Source organism: Lolium rigidum, chromosome 3, assembly GCF_022539505.1.
Source record: "Lolium rigidum isolate FL_2022 chromosome 3, APGP_CSIRO_Lrig_0.1, whole genome shotgun sequence".
Lineage (NCBI taxonomy): Eukaryota > Viridiplantae > Streptophyta > Magnoliopsida > Poales > Poaceae > Lolium > Lolium rigidum.
In genome coordinates this window covers 272,626,357-272,644,490 of record NC_061510.1, presented here as the reverse complement: position 1 = coordinate 272,644,490, position 18,134 = coordinate 272,626,357, and the positions used below count along the sequence as shown (strand labels likewise).

Below are 18,134 nucleotides of genomic sequence, written 5' to 3'. Positions count from 1 at the left end.
ACTGACGGTGCATTTCTGCACACCCTTACCCCATCGATGCCACCAACTTCTTCTTCATGCAAAAGTAGACTGGATAAACCCTCCGCACATAAGAGGAACAAATAAGGGGAGAGGGGATCCCCCTGTCGAAGACCTCGAGTAGGAACAAACATCTCGGTCTCTTTGTTGGCGCTAGCTGTGGAGAGATCATGGACTATGCTCGCGCCCTTGCAGAAAAAAAAAGATACCTACCTAAATTACCCCTGGCTCAATACTACTCGTCCATGGGACAAGTAAGTTGTACCGTAAAAAACCTCTTTTTCGGAGTTTCTCTCTCCTCTAAAATTTCTCCACGCATATGGCGTTCTGACGCTGTTCTGCAAGAGCCCGAGCAACTCAATCCTAGGCACTGGCTGATCTCAACGCTGAGGTTGCGTGCCACTGCCAGCGACGTGGTCGTCCCTGCCAATGGCGGAGCCAGGAATTGAGACGAGGGGGGTCGAACATATAAGCTATATATTTTTTGAAGCAGAGAAAGAAGTCTGTACAACAAAATAAATGACATCGAACATTCAGTTTTCACAATTCAGGAAATACAACTAGCAAAAACATGAAAATAATAAGAACTTAAAAACTAGACAACTAGTATCATACCATCAAGTTGTATCTATGCCAGGAAGACGAAATTGTCGAGGTAGATGACCTCGACGTTCCTTGTAGGAATGAAAACGCAACATAATCTTCTTGTCATCAACTTTTGTAAATATCTCTTTCTCAACATAGCAAATCAGCAAGTCATTGAGCCAATCATCACCCATCCTGTTTCGAAGATCTATCTTTATAATATTCATGGCTGAGAATACTCTCTCAACTGATGTTGTTGCCACAGGTAATGTCAATGCAAGTGTAATGAGGCGATAGACCAATGAAAAGATAAAATGATGTCCATTTTGAACCAACTTGAGAGCAAGACCACTTAGACTATCACAAGCTAAGAACTCGGGGCTTCTCTTCATTACATCAATGTATATGTTCAGTTGGTCACTTAGGAGATAGCAATCATGTGAAGAGAAATCAACAGAAAACATACTTGCAAGCTCAACTAGCTTGTCATGATCAAATCTGCTAAATGTGTCTCTAGGATCAAGGCAAGCAATGCACTTCAATAAGCGTGTAGAAGTCTCACCAAATCTGTTGTTCATCTCAACAATGTTTCTATCAAGCACCTCATTGAAGATTTGTATCTTGTAATGATGCAAGCAAGTAACCATCTTGCGTGAGCTCCTTGGATAACCCCTAGCATAAATGTTATCATCCATATCCGGCACTACAATATTTCTTCCACCACAAAAGTTAGTAGCGGCCAGCAAGAGAGTCTCCCATCCATCATCTCTCAATTTCTGCATTAGACTTTTCACAGAGACAGCCATGTTCATTGCGCAAACTATATTCTGATCCTTTTGTTGCAATGCGTATGATAGATGATTTGTTAAACCAAGCAGTCGAAGCATCAAATGCAAGATAAAAACAAATTCAAAGGTTTCCATGTTGATCATATAACCTGAAGCCAAACCTCTCTCCTCGGCATCTGTCCCATCATGAGAAATGCTATCAAGCACGGAAATCACTGAATCCCACATTTGATGAATCCGGATTAGAGTTCTATGGTGTGACCCCCAACGTGTATCACCTGGTCTTGCTAAACTTGTCTCTTGATGTTGGCCTCTTCCTGGCAAGATCTCCCCATTATCTAGCAGTGATACCATATGATCATGATGCTTTTGCAACTACGCATCTTTCTTCTTACAAGAGGCACTCACCTACAAAAAAAAATGTCCATTTAGAAATTGGAATGCCAATTTAAGTGACCAATGACCAATCTTATTTAAATGACCAATGTACAGGGACTAACCATGTTGACAATCTTATTTAAGTGGCCAAAAAAATCACCAATAGCTAGAACACCTTTCACAACAGCCACAACCACCAACTGCAATTGGTGGGAAAAGCAATGCACATAAAAAGCATGAGGGTTTTCAGCCAACACCAATGTTTTTAAACCATGTAGCTCCCCACGCATATTCGATGCACCATCATATTCTTGTCCTCTTAATCTAAACATGGACAAATTATGCTTAGCAAACATTACATCCAAAGATGCTTTCAAAGAAGCCGATCTAGTATCAACAACATGCATAACTCCAAGCAATCTTTCCAAAACCTCTCATTTTCCATTGACAAATCTACAAGCAAGACCATATCTCTATCTCTACTACTATAATGTAGCAGTTTTGAATTTGGATTTGCCACCACCCTCCGAGCTGTTTTCCCGCCAAAGCAACCATGAAGTATTCTCTGCCGTTGATTTTTCATAATGGACAGAAATCTACCGTCCATCACTCACCAACTATCTAAATCCAATGGCTAGCATGAGCCGGATTCGCCTCTCCTGCTGCACACGGACGTCCGTACCGACCCTGTTATGTGAACCACCTAGGAGCTACACGATTTTTCCAGAAACATGCACTCTGGCACCGATCTTGTTGCGTGAACCACACCTAGGAGCTAAATGATTTTTCCAGAAACATGCACATGCACGTATGGTTCAGGCTATGTGGATCTTCTGTGGGTGAGTGATCTAGGATTCTACTCTAGGTAGCGAAACATCCCGTAATAATAAATAGAAAGATATCAACAGAGATGCTTAATCATTCAGATCTTATACAATGAATATTTCTTTACAGCCGAAGCTTACGCATAAACAAAATTAATAAGAAACGTGTAATAGCCAATACACTTCGAATTTTAAGAGGCTAATTATACCATCAAAGGAAGAATCTTCGTTTCCAAATTTATGAACACATTTCTTTTGTATTTTTTTTTCATATTATTATAGATTTTTCAGCAAAATTTTGCATGCCCTGACTTTAAAAATAAATAAATAGTTTGTACATATAAAAGCTACTCTTGATATTTTTTTAAAGAAATACAAACTGACTTTGAGTTGTGCATACAAAAATTAACCTTTATATACTCATATTTAGCTTATTCTAATAGTGCGTTAATCGACTATTAAAATCATAGATTTCATGAGCGGACACACCGTAATCTTGGATATGCTGATATATGATTTTGCTATTCCCAGGACAACTGAGAAATAACTGCTTTTAAGTTGGAGTTAACAACCACATGATCTAAACGTTGAGATCTATGAAAGTTCAAATAGATGATAAGATCTTGGGTGGCTATAAGTGTTGGCTGAGAGGTAGTATTTATAAGTTGACTGAGAAATAATCACTCCATCTGTTATATATTGTTGAAGGTATTCAAGGTGTTTTTATTTGTTCATTCCATCTTTTTCTAAATTAAGTCATGTCAGTACGATAAATGACAATACATTATGTCACAAATATACTTATGAAGAAACATTTACCATACCCAGGAGAAAACTATTTGTAAGTTGGTCAAGAAATAGTCGTGTATTCTAGGGCTTTTCATTTGTGTATTCCAAAAACAACTCATGGTAGGAAGTAAAATACACAAGAATATGTCACATGCAAACTTTATGAAAGACATTATAATATGGTTCACTTCAGAATTATAAAATCTATTATAATTAAATTAGAAACATATCAAGATAACTTTATATCGTTACGATTGTGTCATTTGCTACTGTGTTTGTCATTGAAGCTTAAAGGAAATAAAATTTAGTTTAAATATAGATGCAGTAAATAGCATTTGCTTTAAAAACTGTATGCTTCTATTATGTCTTTCAACGTGCAAAGCACGTGCTACTTACTAGTATTCAATAAACTAGCACACTAGCATTTCCATGTAGAGAAACTAGAAATGTGTAATAACAAGTAACTAACCTCACCATCACGGCCATTTGCTCCTTAACCGATACATCACGAGACTCATCAACAAGTAGAGAGAAGCTAGCATTTTCAAGCTCACTCATTATGACTTCCATAGTCTCTTCCGCACATGCTTGTGATATATCTTGTTGGATTTCATGAGATGTCAATTGACAATTGCCAGGAGCATTTTCATTGATCACATCCGCTACCTCCTTGCATCTTGCGCCATACCAATCCAACAACTCACGGAAATTACCCTTGTTCCTAGAAGTGCTAGACTCATAATGCCCACGAAAAGCTAGACCTTGTTCAATAAGAAACCGTACAACACCCACAACAGCCCTCAAACGAATTTCATAATCAACATGTGATTTCTCCTCTTGAGATGTGATAGCATATGCCACACTTTGCTTCTTATTTCTGAAATCTTCACAATTACTTCTTGCGTTGTTGTGAATACTAGATGGTCCTCCCACATGAGACTTGAAATTTTCCGATGCTTTCTTCCAATTTTTAAATCCCGACTTTGTGAAAACATCATGTCCAAATTGTGAACTGTTACTTGATGATTTGAAAAGAAAACAATATGCAGCATCCTTCTCCACACTGTACTCTAGCCAGTCGTATTTGGTATACCATGCATCTAGAAATGACCGCCAATCTGGACCAAATATGGTTTTGCGAAAATTATGACCGACCAAACGACTCGGACCTCTCGACAAATATGCCCATCTCATTTTATCTCTAATCTGTGGGGTACTAAATTCATCAATTGCTCTTCGCATTCCAGGATCTTTCTTTACATTTGCTAGATCAAACATTTCAGTTTCAGGAACATTTGCTTCTTGAGTGTTCTACAAACAATGAGCAAAATCATACATAATTATAAATTCCATAGTTTCATATAGACATAATTACAATTTACAAACAATGAGCACACTGAAATTAGAGCCAGAGCTAGAATTTTAACATGATGGTCCTCTTCTCCTTGCTCAGCCTCCCCTCCGGATTCTTCTTCTGCAGCCTCCAGCTCTTCTTGCTCCAGTATCCAGACCGCCAGTGCCACCTCATCCTCGGGGTGGCGTCTCTGCGACGTCCGAACTGAAGAACAAACAGGGCGGGGCGGAAGAGGACGTGCGGCGGCCTGCGGAAGCGCACACAGCATGCTCCTCCGCTATCTTCTACCTACGATGTCCTCGTCTCCGCATTATGCTTCTCCCGTGACCCCAGCCACGGCTGGGCCTTGGCGTAGACATCTCTGGTGCCCCGCTGCTGTTGACCGTCGATTTCTCCTCTCTACAGCTTCCACAAAGAACTGCACAGCAGCATTAATGGAATCTACTGACCACGTTCGCTGCAGCTTCGAGCCGTCGAGGGGGAAGAAGACAAAAAATGTTATCTCTCTCCTCAAAGCGGTCCCTTCACATGTATTATGTTCCATTTTTTAACACTTTATACGGGAAAGCCATCGTTCGGCAGTAGACCCCACCCATGTTGTTGGACTGAGCTGGAATGAGTTCACGCCGGATCATATGTCGCCGAGTTCATTCTATTCATGGCATCTCCAGCGGCGCGACGCATTTCGGACGCCGAAATTGTCCGCTCGCGCCCGTTTACGTCGCCTGGCGGACGCCAAAATGATCGGGAAGGGCGAAATGTCCGTTTGCGTCGGGGGCTACCTCCAGCAGTCCGATGCATTTTGGACATGCAACTGTTTTTTTTTTGGTGCTACTTCTTTTCAATTTTGTTGAATGATCAAGTTTTAAACGCGAAAAAGTTGTACTCATGGTGTCATGTTGGTCCAATCGAATAGATTATAGCCTAAACAATTAACCGGATACTTCAATCGACTAGATTCAAACATATTTAACATACAAAGAAGAAGAAATTTAAAAACATATAAACTAAAACTATTTTTTGGCCTTCTTGTTAGAAGGCCCTGCCTCGTCATCGTCGTGGAAACTCCTGCGCCTCTTGCTTGTCACCTCCTCGTCGGAACTGGAGGACGACGCGCCCGTCGAGGAGTTGAAACTCGAAGAAATGGCGTCTTCGTCGTCGTCGGTGAACGGACGATGACGCGCCGCCCGCGCCAGCGCCCTGGTCTTCTTCCTTGCCGCCGCCTTGTCGTCTGCCGCCTCCTGCGCCTCCAACCGGGCGAACTTGCTGTCGGAGTCCTCCTCCTCCTCCTGGCCCTCCTCCTCGTCGTCGGTGTCGCCGGCAGCGCCGCCTCCGTCCTCCTCCTGGCCTTCGCTGCCATTGCTGCCTCCGTCCTCCTCGTCCTCACTCGGTGTGGAGGTAGGGTAGCTAGGCGTGGAGCCCGGATCGCTTGGCGTCGTCGGGGATTCCCACCAATGCAGTAATCCAGGCGACTTGCCCTCGCTCTCCGAGTCGGACGGCAGCGTGTAGTCGCTCATCGCGTGCCGGTGTTAGAGAAGAAGAAGAAGAAAAAGAAGAGGAAGAAGAAGGAGGCGGTTGAACTTGAATTACCGTAGACATGGGGGTTATAATGTGCGCGGATTAACGGTGGCGCGTATAACGAAGAGGCCGGCGGTTGCTCTTCCGCAGCGGTTCGGCGCTCCATTGCGGCGGTTGGTCGCCGCGGTTGCCACACCGGCGTGCGTTGTGAATTCGAGGCCGATCGAATCTAGGTCGCTGCCATGAGGGCCCGTGGGGACGCGAGCGGACGCTCCGCGCGACCGCCGAGCGTCCGCGGAGACGCAAACCTGGCGCATATTTGAGCCAGGTTTGCATCTCCGCGGACGGCCCGGTCACTTTGCGTCGCCCCGCTGGAGGTGGTGCCAGACGCATTTCTGGTCACGGCGGACGAAAACGGTCGCTCAGCGTCCGTTTGCGTCGCGCCGCTGAAGATGCCCTCAGTCTCGCTCACTTCTCACTCTTATAAGGTACCTAGAAGCACATGCTAGAGTTAACTCTTACATGAGAGACCATGTATCTTCTCTCTCATATTCTCTCTCATTCAATTAAGCACAATTATAATATTTAAATCCTTAGGGCATTGAATCAACGCAGAGCACTTATATAGACGCTTGTGTGAGGATTAAACGGGCAAAATAAGGTAAGCGTCCACACAAAAGTTCATGTCTTCAACGCTAATACGGGACTGTGGGCACTTGAGCAAATTAGATAAAAGATAAAAGAAAAAGAAGCAGGCATGGAAACTGGACGGCTGCGGCAAAAGCGAGCTAGCGGCTCGGCTCTAACTTTTGCGTCGATGCAGGTCTTTTTCCTAGGATCAACCGAGATTCGCCCCTAACTACCAGGTTAGCAATCCTAGCGCCTGGCAGTAGCGCCCGTGTTGTACATGGCCTTAGAGCCGTCTGCAGGCGCTTTTTTTTTTTTTTTTTTTGAGGAACGGGCAGTCGAACTGCCAATCGATTAGATAGAAATAGAGTGTTACTTACAGAAGGGTCGCAAGTGGACCGAAAGGTACGAAAAACAAATGAAAGTAGCCGTAAGCCGATAAGCGCTAGACTGCATTCCCGTCTCCAGGGTCATGGGTGTGCGAGTACGCCCTCTGGGCGATGTCCTCCTTGACAAGAGCCGCCACGGCCGCAGGCTGCAAGGCAGTGTTCTGAAACACCCGCTTGTTCCTCTCCTTCCAAACCCCCCACACGGAGTAGATGATCGCCCCACTGGCCTCCCGCTTCTTCTCCTTCGGGAGATGGGAGATCGCCTCATCCCACCACTCGTTGAGAGACTTCCCACCCGGAGGCTGCGGGACACCGAAGGTCCCATTCCATGTGAAGATCTCTTAGTTCCCTGACAGCGGTGGAGAAGTGACAATCAAGCGTGAGGTGTTGCACCGTCTCTTGGTGTATATGACACAACTTGCAGATCGGGTCGTGAGGCCATCCTCGGAGCGCGAGGTTGTCAGCTGTGAGAGCTTTGCCGTGCAGGGCTAGCCATGCAAAGAACCTGCATTTGGCCTCAGCATGGCCCTTCCAGAACTTGACCGAGCGGAAAGGAGCACAGGATCCCATGAACTGCCATCGATAAGCAGAAACCGTCGTGTATGCGCCTGATTCCGTCCATCTCCAACTAATCAAGTCTGAGTATGGTTGTAGAACCACCCCCTGGAGAATGGTCCATAAGTGAATGAACTGATGCAGCTGCTCCATGGTAGATATGCGCGCTAGAGACCTCAACCAATTTTGTTGGTGTAGCTTCTTTTGTACCGATCTCCTCTTTAGTATATGTACTTGCTCTAAGTAAAATAACCTATTAGGTTTTGGGAAAAAAAACTTGCGGGAGTTATCGAGGTGGAACAAGCAGAAAGAACTAAGAGACCTCCAAAGCACCGTCCCGGTGCACCTAGATTAAAGGATCAATCAAAAGCATGCATAAATAGGACAATTTACGAGAAAGGAAGAAATCCCTAGTACCCACGCGTCCGTAGCGCAGACCAAATACGAGAAAGAATCGAACGCAAACAGCTTTCGCAGTACTCCATTACATAGGTTTACGATCCCGTGTCGTCTTCGACCGGTGCTACAATATACCTGCGCAAGAAATCGATCTTCCGTGAACCCCTCTCGCCCAAGTCATGTCGACGTCGGCGCTTCTGTCTGCCATCCGCGCCGCCGGCCGGCAGCGCCTCTCCGCTTCCACCGTCAGCGTGAGGTGGGCAACCGGGTGCCACCTCTTCCAGATCGACGGGTACACGCAAGTCAGAAGCAGGGTGCCCAATGGCACGGCCATCACGTCGTGCACGTTCCGCGTCGGCGGCCATGACTGGAGAATCGCGTGCTACCCGAACGGCGAAACGGAGGAACACGACGGCTACATCTCCCTCTTCCTCCAGCAGGTCAGCCACGCGGAGACCGGCGACGCCACGGCGACGTTCAAGTTCAGCGTGCTCAACCAGTCCGGTGAGCCTTCGTTCACCGGAACCTCGCTTGGAGAACGCTGCTTCTCGGGCACCGACGTCTGGGGCCTGAGAAACTTCTTGAGAAACGAACATCTGAACAAGGAGGAGCATCTGAAGGACGATTGCCTGATCATCCTGTGCGACGTCGCCGTAGACCTTGGGCTGCGTACCGACAACCACACCGAGGCTGCCGCGCCAGAGCCTGCAGGCATGGCGCCGGAGCCGCCGTTTGACTTCAACGGGCAACAAATCTTGGAGGCCATCTGGTACATGCAAACACCGGACGTGAAGATCGAGGTCGGCGGAGAGACGTTCCCCGCGCACCGGTGGGTTCTCGAGGCCCGATCCCCGGTATTCATGGACGATCTCGCACTCGCCTCAGATGTGGACAACACCACTGATCTACGCGTAGACGACATGGACGCCGACGTGTTCAGGACCCTGCTCCAGTTCATCTACACGGACACGCTACCTGATATGAGCCAGCTCGAGGCGAGTGCAATGGCGGATCGGCTGCTAGCCGCGGCGGACAGGTACAAGATAGAGAAGCTGAAGCTCATCTGCCAGGATAGGCAGCAAGAACACCGGCGTGAGCTCCGTGGTAGCCACACTGCTAGCGTTGGCGGAGCGGCCTCGTCGCAGCCCCGTGCGGTGGGACTCATGCAAGCAGTTCCTCGTTTCTTCCGACAACCCGATGGAACTCGTCCTGGAGCACATGGCGGAGCAAACACGGGCACTTCCACGTCTTCTACAGCACCCGGCCTTTGAATCTATATAGTCCATCTTTTACTCGATCCAATACCAAAGCAGGGAGTACCTCCAAAGTTATAGGGGAGTGCCGACCACAACCTCATTCTCGAAAAAATCGTATTCAGAGGCTATCAACGGCAAATTAGCACCGGTTATTGTTCGGTTTTTTTTGGTACCATGATTAGTTTTTTTTTTGGGAGCGCCTGGAGATCAGGCGACTGAGATTTAATTAAATCTCAGTCGTCACGTCAGCAGATTATTAACGTACTGTTTAATTTTTTACAATGGCTTTCTGGCTGGCGATATTCTCGTTCGCTCTTCGTGGGCTGCATTGGCCTTTTCAGGTTTTTGTTATTTGGACGGTGGGCTCCCAGGCATTGCCTAGGCCTATAGATAAGGCCATGGAAGCAGCCACCGCAACAACAAATGATGCTGCTTTTCTAGTTACCTTAAAGTAATAGAAGCTTCTAAAAAAGTAATAGAAAGACGTACTTGTATATTTCATATAACAGTTGTAACTCGTGTGTAATTAGAAAATTCGCAGTTGCAACCAAAGTGCAACTACAAAGGTTACTTGTAACCTACATGTAACCGGACAAATCTCAATTACAACACATGTGCATCTAGGAAAATATCAGTTGCAACCACAACAACAATAAAAAATTATGTTGCAACCAACGTGGAACTGGAAAATCTCGGTTGCAACACACATGCAACTGGAAGAAATCCAGTTGCAACCCACGTACAACTTTTTTTTTTTTTTTTGCGAATTCAGAGAGCTTTATTGATTACTGATAGCAGTACAATCACTCGTAAGAGTATTTGTGAGAAAACCTGGGTTATAATTGATCCACAGGCATCTCCTCCTATCAACACTAGCTTGCTTAGCACATAAGTGGGCAGCCAGATTTGCATCACGGCCAACCTGAAACAATGCTAAAACTAGAAAAGGCTCTCCTAATCTCCCTAATCTCTTGGCATATGGACATAATTTCCGATCTATCTTGATCAATCCTATTACGTAAATTGACAGACTAGCTGAGAATCACTCTCAATAATTACCCGGTTATAGTTTCTCTCCATGGCCAGTCTTGCACCATCAAGGATAGCCCTTGCCTCCATAATAAGAGCACTAGCAGCATCCCCATACCAGGTAGCTTGTCCTCTAATCGGACTGCCCCGGTGGTCACGAACAACCAAACCGGTGCCCCCGGACATTGTAGCTTCAAGGAAACTAGCATCCGTGTTGATTTTGATCACTCCTTCATCGGGTGCCTTCCAGCGATCTTTTTCTTTGGGGGTCTCTTTGGATTCCCACTTCCAACCCGAGCTAGGTCGACCGTGGTCCGCATCACCCACCCGACCGACTCAGTAACCGATCGGCCCCCCTCTCCATGCTTTCGAGCATTTCGCTCCTTCCAGGAAGCCCAACATCCGCATAAGATCAAGCTGGTGTGCTCTTCCGACAAACCACTACCATCAATTAGGTCCATCGCCCACGTACAACTGGAATAGACTCAATTTCAACCCACGTGCAACTAGAACAGACTCAAGAACAACTCACATGCAATTGGAAAATCTCAGTTGCAACTCACATGCAACTGGAGCAACTCAATTGCAACCCATGTGCAACTAGAAAAGACTCAATAACAACCCACATGCAATTGAAAAAATCTCAGTTGCAACTCACATGCAACTGGAGCAACTCAATTGCAACTCATGTGCAACTAGAACAGACTCAATAACAACCCACATGCAATTGAAAAAATCTCAATTGCAACCCATGTGCAACTGAAAAATCTCAGTTACAACCCACGTACGATTGAAAAAATCCAAAGTTGCAACCAATCTTCAACTAGAAAATGTCAAGTTACAACCCATATGCTACTGGAAATTCTTAGTCGCATCCACTGTGAAACTGGAGAAATCACAGTTACAACCAAGGTGTAACTCCCTAGGCTAGAAACGAGTCACTACAAAATCCAACGCTAACGACATTTTTTTAGTTGTAACCCATGTGTTGCTGAAAAAACCTCAGTTGTAACTCATGTCCAACTTAAATTTATTTTGTTGTAATTTATGTGTAACTGGTAAAATCTTAGCCATGCCTTAGATCCCCCTTTTTTTTTTTTCCTCAAAGGACACAAGCGTTGCACACAAGTAGAAGCACCAAAGCCAAAACAAGAAAAAAATACAAAACGCCCACATGCTACAAGGCACAGCAAGAAACAAAGCTAAAAGCCCAAGACGGAACATACAGAGGAGAAGCCCACGAGAAGAAATCAGTGTACACTCGCACGCCTACTGAAGTCTGAAGGCACCGAACGCGCGAGGCAAAATGACAGCAATCTGCACAAATTTTAACATATCAAATCTAACGGCTAATTAGGTGACTTAGACATAATAAAAATCAGTCGCCTGATTTCTAGCAAATCCGTTTTTTTTTTTGTTTCACAAGATCGTTGTTATTTTCTTTCGGTGAGATTCTTCCTGACAATCTCTAAATTATTACTACTTCCTCCGATCCATAGCAAGTTTCAGGATTTTATTTCAAATTTAAACTAAGATGAACTAAAACCCAAACAATTATTATAGATTGGAGGGAATAGGTTTTTAAAACAATGATACGCATCTAATGATGATGACATATATAATATTTTACATGTTAGTGACTTTTTAAAAACTTGGTCAAATTTTACATAGTCTGACTTCAAAAAATCCTCATACATTTGAATAGAAGTACTAGCTCTGTCTATAAAAAGATATCGCAAGTTTACATAAATTTAGATATATCTAGACATTATTATATTTAATATATAGATGTATCTGAATTAGACACATCTCCGATATTCTTTTATGGACGAAGGAAGTAGTACTTCTTCTACCACAAATTAATTGGCATATTTGTCAAAAAAAATTAATTGGCATAGAAGTGTACTTTTGAGCTGCATCATTTAATTTTGTTGGGAGTATTAAACTCTGCCTTGCAAGATTCTGAGTTTGTTGGAGTAAAATGAAACTGACGCAATAATTGCACACCAACCTTCACCTGAGGCATGGACCCTTCTCATGCATACATAATTACATATACATCTTCATCGCCTTAACAGGCACCAAGTTCCATTGTTCCACTCGCAATCAAAACTTTCACCTCACATCTCTTTCGTTTTGACACTACACGCCTACAATACCGTAAATTATTGACACCCCAACCCCATCGGCCTAAGCATTGGAGAGGACGGTAGAAGTAACGAGGGCACATACGAATAGGAGACATCGGAAAACAACTACATGCCGGGCGCAGCTCTCTGGCTGATGTTCATTTCTTCTCCACAAGATGAGCAATAATTGATCGGTTGGCTGAATAATTGATCGGTTGGCTGGTAGATAGTCTAGTGTAAGGTGCGTCGCGGGATCGCACGAGGACACAGTACCGTGGCGTAGAAGTTCGGTTGGCTGAATAATTGATCAGTTCGTTGAGCCTGTTCTCGAGCTGCACGAGAACGCAGCACAGCACGTACAGTGGCGTAGAAGGTGGTGGTGACTGGCTGATCAGTGATCATGGGATGGCATGATTGGCAGCTCGTTCATGTCTTAGTTCTTCAATTATACTAGTGCAGAAAGGAAAATAGACGATCCGAAATTCCAAATTAGTAACTTGCCACATAGAAGCCACAGCACTCATAGTTCCCTGACATACCAGAGGCATGCTCCTAAAAGCCATGCCGCTAGTTATCGGTTACTAGTGACGTGCTCAAATAAGGGCACACTTCGACAATGGCCTAGTTAGAGGCATCTATAACCGATCCCCAATACGACCGTCGAGGAGAAAATTTGAGTCACTATCGGCTGAAGCTGACTCTAACCGAAACCCAAAAACGGGTAGAGGAGCAAAAATAAGAGAGTGACCCCTAAAAAGAGAGGGCCCCCTCCCATATATCGTCCCCGCCGAACTTGGTCCCAAAAACTTGAGCTCAAGCCCCTCCCGCCCAAATTCGCTGCCCGTCGTCGCCGGCGCCACCAATATCCCCTCCCCCGGCCGAAATGGCACCGGAGCTCGTCCCCACATGTCCACCGGAGTTTTCCATCAGTGAATCGCTGCCTGATTTGACCCCCGTGATGCCGCCGATGCAGCGGCAGAGGTTGGGTAATACCGGCGTGGTGCGCCCGGCATCGATTCCCCCCAAGGCCACTGGAAATTGCGATGCAATCACATTCATAGTCGGTGGCGGAGGAGGAGAAGGAGGAGGAGGAGGAGGAGGAGGAGGAGGAGGAGAGGAGGAGGAGGAGAATCCATTGCTACCGTTGATTGTGGGACGGGGAAGAAGAGGAAGGGGAAGGCCAAGGCCAAGGGCGGAGGAAGCCGATGGCCCAAGTGGAATTCATTGGAGGACATGTTCTTGTGTAACTCTTCGAATATCATGAGCATGGATGCCATCACGCCTCCAGTCAAACAAGTGGCGCCTATTGGAAGAGGACCAAAGCCGAGTTGCATGAGTGCAAGTACAAGGGCAAAGAGTACCGCAAGATGCACATGGAACTCACCCAAAATGTGATGGCGCATAGGTAGAGTATCATACAATTGAGGGTGAACAAATATGTACCACAACTACCTTGAGACTACTCGGCGGAGTCATGAGAGTGGTAAGTCACCGGCATATCACGTAAGTGTTTCCTTGTTGTTCGATTTGGAATCCTACACCTCGGCTATGAATTTAACGACAAGCCCTTCGTCTTGATGTATTGCTTCTCAAAACTCCAAAATGATAGAATATAGGATTGTTCAAGGGCCTCTCAATGAGAACGACAATTAAGGGTTGTCCAAGGCGGCACCAAAATCAGCAGGACGCCTCGTAGGGAACACTAAGGCAAAGATGGTCGTTCTTGCGACGGTACAATTGGAGAGGGTGCAATCGGCAGTTGACAAGTGCCTCGTTGAGGCCACGTCGGGCAAGGATGCCATGGATAAGAAGAGTGATGCAAGGTGGAAGGAGATATTGGAGAAACAAGATGATCAAGCTTGTGAAAAAAATGAGTTGCGGTGAAGCAAAGGAAAGATTGCTTCATTTTCATGAAGTCTGGCGAATCGAGACTTTTTACGGTACAATTTACTTGTCCCCGAGGCGAGTAGTATTGAGGCAGGGGTAGTTTAGGTAGGTAACGTTTTGATTTTTTTCCTGAAAGGGTAGCTTGGTCCTGGATTTAGGGGTTGGTCGTTCCTTTCCAGTTTCCATGCAGCGCCGACGGAAAAAGAGAGAGCCATGGTCGCCCTGTCGTCGCTCGCACGGCCTCGCTCCCGCTCTGCTATCTATCGCCGATCAGTACCACTCACGCCTGCAATAGTAGTTCTCCTCATGGGGATGTCAGTGGAGTGTGTTGCCGCCTGAAACAGATGCCAGTACCCCGTGCTGTATCTGCTAGAGGACCATACGTCGGAGTGGCCGTGGTGCTGCGGTGATGAGCAGGCGTACGCGACGGCGTGCAGCCTGGCGGAGGAGCTCGCCCTCGTGCCCAGCACCAGCAGCCTCGCCGCGGCGGTGTGCAAGCGGAGGATCTGCCTCGGGCTCCTCGCCAGCAGGTCGGCGTGCAGCCTGGCGCGCAGAAGCTCGCCCACGCGCCCCGCACCAGCAGCCTCACTGTGGAGGTGTGCAAGCAGCGTCTGGTCCGCCTCAGGCTCCTCGCCGGCAGGTCAGCGTACAACCTGGCACAGGAGCTCGTCCGCGCGCCCGGCACCAGCGGCCTCGCCGCGGCGGTGTGCAAGCGGCGGCTCGACCTCGGGCTTCTCGACGGCAGGTCGGCACTATGGTGGCTCCATCGGCGGTGCTTGACGCGGAAACAGGCGACATGGCCAGGAACGGCTCCAGGGCTGGAGCGTGCAGGCCGGATGGCCATGTTGATGCCGAGTCGCCGGTCTCCTCCATCTACGTAAGCGGAGTGGAAGTCCAGTCGAGCTAGCCGGTTGGACAAATTTCGATCCCTCAAAAATTCCTTTTTTTAAAACTTCCAAAAGTACCCTTGGATAATCAGGAATACAACAGTTTTGCACTTCGGTGAAAAAATACTAGTCGTCTGCTAGACTAGTATGAGTCAATCTGAGCACTTCGATCTAGTCCGTTGGACCCAGAAATGAAGGCTGGGTACATGGTGGAGCGGGCAGCCAACTTGCGATGGGGGGCATCGGTGACAACACGGCGGCTCCAATAGTGGCGCGAACATTGGCAACACAAGAGCCCTCTACCATGGAAGAGTCACACACAACACCGGTGACTAATGAGCCATCTTCCATTTGATTTACATTCTATTCATGTGGAGCTGTAATATGTATGACCAGACTTGGCTGTCTTTTTTATGTCTTTCTTGATTCAAATTGCAAATTACTGGGTCACCACCCTTTGGGGCATCGTATTAGGGGTTTGGCTAGACAGAGGCGCCCCCATATGCGGTTGCTGGTTCCAGCGCTCCCGTACGCTCGATCCGGTGCTGCTGCCAGAAGCTATACGAGGCATGACTAGCGATGCTCTAACTCTGTCGAAAGGAGATTTTGTGGATCAATGTGGTTGTGTAGGCGAAACTCCTAGAGATTCAGCTTGTTCTGTTCCACCGTTGTTTTGTATGGTAACTTGCACATTGTAGATCAAGACTTTGCTCAAAAGAAATTTAAACTTAATAAGCATGTTGTGAGGCAAGAGAGGAAGAGGCGATCCTGAGGTGATCATGAAACCCATCAAGGGTTCAGTCCCCCCTTGTTGGAGACGCCACTGGTTGATCTCGTTTCCGGTGGCCCTATGGGCTTCAAGCCGTGGTGACCACGGAACCTCGGCAATGGGAGGGTTCACATCCTTTGTTCGGGTTATTTTTGAGTGTCATCTTAAAGATCGTGATGTGGCAGTTACCTCTTGGAATTCGAATAACGTCTTCCCCACCGTATCCTCGCTCTAGTGTGCACCTCGTGCCAACTGAAGGCTAGTGGAGTTGTGCGTCCCAAGGATCTAGTAGGTTTTCGTGTTCATTGTTCTGTTTTAGGTTTGGCTCTTTCGATCTACAGATCTTATTTTTTGTGAAGGTTGTTGCTCTGCTTGCGCGTATCCTTTAGGGTCTAAACACAATGAACTTTTGTTTATCTACTACAACAAGCTCTACTACGACAAACTTTGCCCAGCTCCGGTGATGGCGGAGCGAGGACGGTGACGCGCCTTCAGTTCATGCTAATGTTTGTAATCGTCGCTAGATGGTCCAAAGACTAATTTGTAATTTTTATTATTTTTTGACTTCTTTGTACTACTATATATAATTATCGATCATTGAACTTTTTTTGCCAAAAAAAAACTTAATAAACACGTTGCCTTGTACTCAGTTTTCCAACGGTAATAACTTCTCGATGGTAGCTAGTGTTACACCCACCACACACTAGGGAGATAATATTGATCAGCTCGATCGAATCAAAACACACATTCCGGCATACCGCAGTAGTACATGCTAAATACAAGGATCAATAACTCATGTCGGCTGTAGCTTTAAAGTCTGCCCTGCAAGAACTGTGTTTAGATTATTCGTTAAAGCCTCTTACTAAAATGAAACTGACACAAAATAATTATACACCAACCTTACACTTGAGGTAGTGTTCTTTTCTCCCACATATATACTACAGCTCCCAGCATGATGGGCAGCAAGCTATATTCAGTACATTGCCCCATTGGCACTCAAAACTTTCACCTCATAACTCTTTCCTTTGACACAGATATTGTACAGTCCAGCGGGCTACACCAAGAGAGGACGATGGAAGTAAAAATAGAAGCAACGGTAGCACGTAGGAATAGGAGACATTGGAACATAACTACATGCAGAGAACTCCCTTGGTGCAGCAAGGCTTTCGATCTTTTCTCCGCAAAATGGGCAACAATGGCGAGTTGGTGTTCGACTTTTCTGGTTTTGGCATCCGTATCGATCAGGGTCAAAACATGCGGCACCGATGTCAAAACACGAGATCTAGAAGCTTTGAGGAGCGCAGGGTGCTCGACATCCCAGATGTGACAACAGAAGACCGCCTCCCAGTAGAGTGCACATGTTCCTTTCCATTTGAGGTTTTCTGCAATACCCTTAATTCGACATGCATGGGATGTCAATTTTCATCAATACCGAAAGGCTTTGCAAGAAGTGTCGTAGCAAGAGGGGTAACATCGTTTTTTTAGATAAAGGACGATTTTATTACTTGAGCAAGCAATTACATTCGACATTTGCACAATTAAGATGCACACAACCGTTTAAAGAATTTGTAAGTATTTATGCAAAAAAAAGAACAAGAGGAAATACATATGGTGATAATAAAATGTAAAACGCATATGAAGCTGGAGGAGCTTCAATCCGCAAATTAAGCGGACACCTATGTAGGGAAAAAAGTATTCCTCGCTGTAGCCTCCCATCATGTACAGATCTGCGTAAAGAGATCGCGATTCTCCACCCGCTGAAGAGACGATCACAAACGGAGGAGTTAATTAGATAGATGTCACTGCAATTTCTGGCTATTTAAGAAATACCATTGCAACTTTCAACTTTTGAGAAACGTCACTACAATTGTTCACACATTTGATAGATGCCATTCTGCCTATTTAAACACACATACCGTTCAATATACTTCGGCATTTTCCTTTATACGTACG

The 18,134-nt window shown here is 46.0% G+C and overlaps 1 protein-coding gene across 1 annotated transcript; it reads left to right on the top strand.

The window, feature by feature from the left end:
• The first annotated feature begins 8,403 nt into the window (after nt 1-8,403).
• LOC124696538 (BTB/POZ and MATH domain-containing protein 1-like) lies at nt 8,404-9,495 on the top strand. Its single transcript, XM_047229253.1, has one exon. It carries the CDS (start codon nt 8,404-8,406, stop codon nt 9,493-9,495), a length of 1,092 nt encoding a protein of 363 aa, XP_047085209.1.
• The last annotated feature ends 8,639 nt before the right edge of the window (nt 9,496-18,134 follow it).

Excerpts from the sequence above, each read along its gene's own strand:
- LOC124696538 (XM_047229253.1), top strand. The coding sequence starts at position 8,404 with ATGTCGACGTCGGCGCTTCTGTCTGCCATCCGCGCCGCCGGCCGGCAG.